Source organism: Chiloscyllium plagiosum, unplaced genomic scaffold (genome assembly GCF_037043375.1).
Source record: "Chiloscyllium plagiosum isolate Xiang-an unplaced genomic scaffold, Cpla_swu_hap1 HiC_scaffold_35, whole genome shotgun sequence".
Taxonomy (NCBI): domain Eukaryota; kingdom Metazoa; phylum Chordata; class Chondrichthyes; order Orectolobiformes; family Hemiscylliidae; genus Chiloscyllium; species Chiloscyllium plagiosum.
The window spans coordinates 66,493,809-66,501,625 of record NW_028270173.1 but is presented as its reverse complement, the minus strand read 5'-3'; the positions used below and the strand labels follow the sequence as shown (position 1 = coordinate 66,501,625).

Here is a 7,817-nt window from a genome sequence, read left to right as displayed (position 1 = left end):
GAAGGAGCTGGGAATATGATTCAGAGGGACTGGGGCATGCACAAAATCTTCCAAGGAGCCTACTGCCAAAGTGAAGCAGAGACTGGTCTTTTGGGAGATCTGATCCCTCTCTATTGTGGAGAAAATCTTGGTCACCAGGTGGAAGGCACTCTCTCTCTATTGTTATAGATGGCACAGATCTGGCCTAACCTGCAAAACCGTGCTGTTTCAGTGACCCGAGCCATCCTCCACTTCATCTGAATATTGAATTGAATATCTTTTGTTGTCATGTTTAATAAAACATTGAGTATAACCTATGCACCACTGCTCATACATAAACACCATTCACATTAACGTGGAATAAAGTATAAAAAGCCAACTTAAAGAGAATTCAACTGTCCTTCTCCACAGCTGCAGCCGACCACTGCCAGAGTCCCGCTCTGGGATTCCCAGCACACTCCACTTCACAGAGAGGGTCCTGCTCTGGGATTCCCAGCCCACTCCATGTCATAGAGAGGGTCCCACTCTGGCATTCCCAGCCCACTCCATGTCACAGAGAAAGGGTTCCACTCTGGGATTCCCAGCCCACTCCATGTCACAGAGAGAGGGTCCCACTCTGGGATTCCCAGCCCACTCCATGTCACAGAGAGGATCCCACTCTGGGATTCCCAGCCCACTCCATGTCACAGAAAGAGGGTCCCACTCTGGGATTCCCAGCCCACTCCATGTCACAGAGAGAGGGTCCCACTCTGGGATTCCCAGCCGACTCCATGTCACAGAGAAAGGGTTCCACTCTGGGATTCCCAGCCCACTCCATGTCACAGAGAGAGGGTCCCACTCTGGGATTCCCAGCCCACTCCATGTCACAGAGAGAGGGTCCCACTCTGGGATTCCCAGCCGACTCCATGTCACAGAGAAAGGGTTCCACTCTGGGATTCCCAGCCCACTCCATGTCACAGAGAGAGGGTCCCACTCTGGGATTCCCAGCCCACTCCATGTCACAGAGAGAGGGTCCCACTCTGGGATTCCCAGCCCATGCCATGCCTCAGAGAGAGTCTGTGCTGATCTGATGGTCTAAGGTGGAATGTGTGAGCAGGGACTCCATGTACAAACTCTGGATGGCTGTGGGGCATGGGGGTTTACTAGGAATGTATCCAATGTTACCCTCATCCTGACAACCACCTTTGTGTGTGGCTGCATCACGCTGTGCATCGACCATCTGTACGTAAATACCAAGTGTCATGTACCACCCCCTGAGAAAAAGAACAGGAAATGACATCACCACAAGAAACTATGTCACCAAACCAAGGAAACCTAAACACATAAATCAAAAGTGGGCCATAACACCAGTGCTTCATCTGGAGGCTCACTGATGATGTTACCTGGTATGGTGTCGAAACAGCTGAAAATGAACCTTCCACCTCAGTGAGCCAACCTACACCCAGATCCAAGTGTCACCACGTACTAAGCTTTTACCTGTCCCTGGTATTGGGAAGGATGGGACTGACCTCGTTGCCATGGAATACTCAAAATCTTTAGATCATTTTGTATCACCTTTGTCCTTCATGAGAGTTTTGCAAACAAAGACAACTTATTTTAGAGTTCCAATCCATCATGAAGTGTACAGCATGTAGTGTAACTGAGACACTGCAGGAAAAGAAGAGGGTGGATCCCACTGTGTGATTCCCTGAGCAGACTGTCAAAGTCATTTGGCAGAATACCTCATCTCTATAACTTTCCAACAAGCACCAAGACTTTGCTTCATTGGTGGTGAGAAGGGCACTTCCTGTGAAATCCTTCTTGTGTGCGCAGTTAGCCTGGGCATCGCACCCTGCCCTTGAAGCAGCCTGTGGGAAGCTGGGCACTGTCACACAATTCCTTCTGGAATTTTCTTTCGCAAAGGAAGTCTGGAGAAATATGCAGAGTTTTGATGAGATTCAGCCATAGCAGCTCCATTAGGCAGGACTCTGAGTTCAAGGTAAAAACAATGACTGCAGATGCTGGAAACCAGATTTTGGATTAGTGGCGCTGGAAGAGCACAGCAGTTCAGGCAGCATCCAAGGAGCTTCGAAATCGACGTTTCGTGCAAAAGCCCTTTTTATTCCTGATGAAGGGCTTTATTCCGAAACGTTGATTTCGAAGCTCCCAGGACTCTGAGTTCCCCAGTCTGTTCCCCGGGACACACACTGAGCCAAACATTGACTGCTCCTGGAGGACCATCACCTCCATAAACGATGCTCTTTGGTCTGTCCAAAACTTGTAGGTCTTCCAGAACAAGGAGTTGAACTTGACCGAGTGTTGTAGACGGGTACATTCCAAGGTCCAGGACGACGTGCTGAGGGACGCACTAAAGCTTGGGGCAGCGGCCGCCAAGGTGCAGTGAGGAAAGTCCCACTGTCTGAGGTCTTCCTGCTGAAGGTAAATTGGGGTCATTCAGTAATATGATGCTCCAAGTCCCTGAAATATAACATTTGCATTGTATGTTTAAAGGAGCCATGATGTGGAGGTGCTGGTGTTGGACTGGGGTGGACAAAGTTAAAAATCACATAACACCCCAGTTAGAGTCCAACAGGTTTAATTGGAAACACTAGCTTTCAGAGTGTAGCTCCTTACCTGATGAAGGAGCAGCACTCTGAAAGCGAGCTCTTCCAAATAAACCTGTTGGACTATAACTTAGTATTGCGTGATTTTTAACTGCATAAGAGAAGTTTCTTTTTTAAAAGAATCAAAATCCAACATTTTTGTTTGTTTACTTGATATGCATCTGTAAAGGACTGAACTGCATTTGTGACTATGTAAATATACAAAAGAAATTTATAAGGTATATCTTTGAAATTAAAAAATAATGAATGAATGCTGGGAACTGGGTTGACATTGAGAGGTGATTATTGCAAGTCTACAGACAAGTGCAGCAACAAACTGAAATAACATGTATAAAGGCGGGAGTAATAGCATTTCAATTGCTTTTAAAGATTGTTATTATTTGAACACAGCCTCCAATTTCTATGAGATAAATTGTAGAATTGGAATTGTTGTGGAGCTTTCCAACGAAAGCCAAGATTAATGGTTGATGTTGTTTCCCGATGATATGGGATATCAAGGCTAGTGGGTATATTCTTAAGAAAAGCTTTAAAAAGACGTGAGGGGCATTTGTTTTGACACAGAGAGTGGTTTGTGTGTGGAATGAAATGCCAAAGGAAGTGGTGGACGCGAGTTTAGTTACAATGTTTCATGTTAATCGGGGAGTCAAGGACTTTAGATAGATTTTGTTACAGAAAAGAAAGAGGGATAAGTTCAACATGTGAAGGGTGGCAGCAGGTTGGAATTCTGCTTGGTGAAAGGGAATTGATGCGAGAAGATTTGGTGAGTTTTGGAGTAAGTGAATGGCTTTCAGTCTGACATTCGCACGGCATCAGAGACAAAGGCAGATTTGGGAAGTTCAGTCACCGATCAGCCACGGTCACACTGAATGGAGAACAAGGATTCCTCAGCCATGGGGATATTTTTAACCTGAAAAGAGAAAGATTTCCCAGACACATGAGGGGCAATATTTTATAGGGAGGGTGGTTGATGAGTGGAATAAAACTCAAGTGGAAGTGGTGGATGCAAGTACAATTACAATGTCTAAAAGACATTTTTAAGTGCATGAGTAAGTAATGTTTACAGGGGTATGGGATTAGTTCAGTTTGGGATTGTGTTCAGACTGGTTGAATGAAAAGGGTTGTGTCTGTGCTGTACGAGTCTATGACTCAACAGTAAACACATTCTCTCACAACATGGGCCCAGAATAATGTTGCTTGCTTTTTGGTATTTTTCTTTAATGAGCAATTACGCAACCTCTATCCCCTGGCGTAGCTATCACAGTGTATAAATTATTGGCTCTGCCAAATCAGTTGATCTGAGTTTAATGCAAAGAGACTTGCTACAGGGCCAAGGGAAGGATCATATCATACAGATAATGCATTATTCAACTGAAACCATACTGAAAATTTACAACAACATTCTTGCTGCAATTGGTGCTCCTGGTAAGTATCTCTGTTGCTGATGAAGATGTAAAAATGTGTGTGCCTAAGTTACTTTTATAAAAGTCTGTGAGTGTAAATGTGAGATACTGACCAAAGGGTCACCTTTGCACACCCTGCTGAGAAGTGAGACTGCATCTGCAGTACCGTGAGCAGTACCATGAGCACTCCTTTAAGGAAAGACACCACTTCATTGGAGGCAGTTCAGAGAAGTTTCACAAGGATGATCCCCGGTTCAGAGGGATTGTCTCACCGGCAAAGGTTAAACAGGTTGGGACTCAATGTACTGGTGTTTTGAAGAATGAGAGGGGATCACATTGGATTCTTACGGGACTTGACTGGATAAACACCAAAATGATGTTTCCCTTCATGGGAGAGTCAAGGCCTAGATGGCACAGTGCCAGGGAAAAAGGGTGCCAATTTAAGACTGAGATGAGGAGGATTTTAATCTCTGAGTTGGATTTCCTTGCCGTGGAAAGCAAGATTCCTTGTACATATTTAAGGCTGAGATAGATAGACTGTTGACCAGTCGGGAAATCAAGGTTTACGGGAAAAACACAGAGAAGTGGACATGATGAATATTGGTTCTGGATTAGTGGTGCTGGACGAGCACAGCAGTTCAGGCAGCATCCGAGGAGCATAAAATCCATGTTTCGGGCAAAAGCCCTTCACCAAGAATACAGGCAGAGAGTCTGAAACGTGGAGAGATAAGTGAGAGGAGGGTTGGGGGTGGGAAGAAAGTAGCGTAAAGTACAATAGGTGAGTGGGGGAGGGGATGAAGATGATAGGTCGGGGTGAGAGTGGAGTGGATAGGTGGAAAAGAAGATAGGCAGGTAGGACAAGTCATGGGGACAGTGCTGAGCTGGAAGTTAGGTACTGCGGTGAGGTGGGGGAAGGAGAAATGAGGAAACTGTTGAAGTCTACATTGATGCCCTGGGGTTAAAGTGTTCTGAGGTGGAAGATGAGGCGTTCTTTCTTCAGGCATCTGGTGGTGATGGAGCGGCGGTGAAGGAGGCCCAGGACCTTCATGTCCTCGGCAGAGTGGGAGGGAGAGTTGAAAGGTTGGGCCACAGGACCATGATGAATATTGGACTAAGGGAATAGCAGAGCAGCTTGAATGGCCAACTCCTGTTTGTATTTGTTATGGACAATTATCTCCTGTGGCACTCTCAACTATATTTGGACTTGATTTGATTTGGCTCATTCATGTAGGAGAGCCTCTTTAAAACAATGGCTCTGGACTGGAAATGTTAAACTGTGTGCAGAGATCTTGTTGTAAAGAATAGCTGTGCAGATGCTGAGCGTAGAAACTGGGGTGTCCCCATCAAAACATTGTTGGTGTGGGAACCTTGCGGAGTCAGAGTGATGTTGCCTTTGTGTATTTATCTTTGTGCCAGTTTTATTCAGCTACCTTGCTACAGCCGGCAGTCTGATGACTGGTTTTGTAACATTCCCTTTCATCATCTCAATCTGGAGAACTTCATCAATTTTTCTTCAAGTTTCCACCACTTGCCTTCTTTCAATGGACCTTCTTTACCTCCCTCACATGTTCAATTTCTCAAATTCCATTTCAGCTACATCTTATAAAAATTCTCAGACTCCCACAGCGATCTTGTTTCCCACCTCGTCCCCATTCCTTTGTGCCGTTGTTGCTATTTTCCACACCAGTGCTTCCGAAATATTCTCAGCCCCTTCCTCATACTCAGCTCTTGGTTGTAGCCATTCACATTTTTACATTACATATGCAAGATTTATGGCCCTCAGGACTCGGCTATTGTGTACGGTACTGTTGGTATGTTCTGAATACATTACTAGCTCATTGTCAATGCCTTTTGCCCCATGATTGCCTGGTCTCAATGGATGTTGAGTGTTTAAAGGGATGGTGGGTGATGAACAGCTGAGGTTTAGAAATTCATGAAAGACATTGATAACGTGAAGAGCACAGTTTTTTTTCCGTAGGTGGGTTTCAAAATTAGTGGACATCATTTCAAGGTGTGAGAAGAAAGATTTAAAAGTGAGCTGAAGGATAGAACTGTTCCACACAGAAGGTGGTTCATGTGTGGAATTAAATATCAGAGGTGGTGGTAGATGCAAGTGCAGTGGCAACTTTTAAAAGAGATTTGGATAAGTCCATGAATATGAAAAATTTGGCAGGATATGGGTTACACATAGGCAAATGGGAATATTTTAGATTAGGAAACTTGGTTGGCATGGACTAGTTGGACTGGAGGGTCTGCTTCAATGCTGTATGTCTCTATGATTCCATGTCTCTATTGCTCAGTTTGATACTTCTGAATGTTTTTGTAGTGGTAGGAACTAATGGAAATAGCTTGGAAACATAAGTTCAGTCAGAGAATTCCAGTCTCATTGATATATTTCCTTTTTGAACCAACTGATGTTAAAATATGTGAGTCTACAAGCCTCCATCAACTCAATTAAATGGAATTGGACAGAGGTCAGTGATGAGTTTTCTTTCAAATTCCAACTTTTGTTTTGACTCCAGTCTACTCGTTTTGTTGCTTAAGTGAGGCCATATGATCTTTATTCATTCACATCATTCATTTCATGTCATTGTCTGTTTCTCTCTCTTTTTCTCAGTTAATTTGGTGGCAATCGTGATCTTATCCAGTGCAAAGTGTGGACTGTCCAACTGCACCGCACATTACCTGGTGGCCATGGCAGTGGCAGATCTGTTGTTCATTATGACTGATGTAATCCTGTGGAAGATTATTTCTTATTATAACCCATGGTGTTTCCTGTACCTTACCCCCGTGTGCCGAGTCATTAATGTGTTGCGCCATGCAGCTACAGACTGTTCAGTCTGGCTCACTGTCACTTTCACCTTCGATCGATTTGTGGCCATTTGCTGCCAGAAACTAAAAACAAAATACTGCACTGAGAAGATGGCATCTGTTATTCTTGCAATGACGTGCATTCTGCTCTGTTTGAAAAGTATTCCTTTCTACTTTCCACTTGAACCTGCAAAGATCATTGACAAGACTGAATGGTTTTGTTTTGTAACATCAAGGTATTACACTGAAGCTGGATGGGTAGGATTTGACTGGTTTGACACAGTTCTAACCCCACTGCTACCATTCATTTTGATTCTGTTGCTTAATGCTCTGACAGTCAGGCACATTGTAGTTTCTAGCCGCATCCGTAAGGGATTGAAAGGTCAGAACAAGAAAGAGAACCACAGTGACCCAGAAATGGAGAGCAGAAGGAAGTCTGTGATATTATTATTCACCATATCTGCCAGTTTCATACTTCTATGGTTAGTATATGTTTTACATTTCTTGTATTATCGCATTATGGGCAGAAATGGCAGAGATTATAACAATTCTGAATACGTATTTAGTAAAGTTGGAGATACTCTTCAACATTTAAGCTGCTGCACAAATACGTTTGTTTATGGAGCGACTCAGTCCAAGTTTAGAAAGCAACTCAAGATCATGATGAAATATCCAGTTACATCAATTATTAAATTAATGAGTGCACCAAACAACTGACAGCAGCATCGACGTATGGAGGATCTCCTCTCCTTATGTTAGATCATAGGCTCATCGAGATGTACAGCATGGAAACACATCCTTTGGTCATCAATCTGGGATATCTGGTCAGCATGGACAGGTTGGACCGAATGGTCTGTTGCCATGCTGTACACCTCTATGACTCTATAATCAAGTCAACCAGATATCCAAATCTAATCTAGGCCCATATACCTCCAAACCCTTCCTATTCATGTCCCCATCCAGATCCCCTTTAAATGCTGTAATTGTAGCAGCCTCAATCACTTCCTCTGGCAGCTCATTCCAT

The 7,817-nt window shown here is 44.0% G+C and overlaps 1 protein-coding gene across 1 annotated transcript; it reads left to right on the top strand.

Annotated features, from left to right (window-relative positions):
* Window positions 1–3,937: 3,937 nt before the first annotated feature.
* On the top strand, window positions 3,938–7,510 carry LOC148141080 (putative G protein-coupled receptor 139). Its single transcript, XM_087979080.1, has 2 exons — window positions 3,938–4,004; window positions 6,600–7,510. Exons 1-2 carry the CDS (start codon window positions 3,938–3,940, stop codon window positions 7,508–7,510), a joined length of 978 nt encoding a protein of 325 aa, XP_087835206.1.
* Window positions 7,511–7,817: the final 307 nt, after the last annotated feature.

What these genes read in the sequence shown, in the direction of transcription:
- LOC148141080 (XM_087979080.1), top strand. Translation starts at nt 3,938, where the DNA reads ATGCATTATTCAACTGAAACCATACTGAAAATTTACAACAACATTCTT. An exon ending in TGCTGCAATTGGTGCTCCTG is followed by an intron (nt 4,005 to 6,599) that starts GTAAGTATCTCT and finishes TCTTTTTCTCAG; the next exon opens with TTAATTTGGTGGCAATCGTG.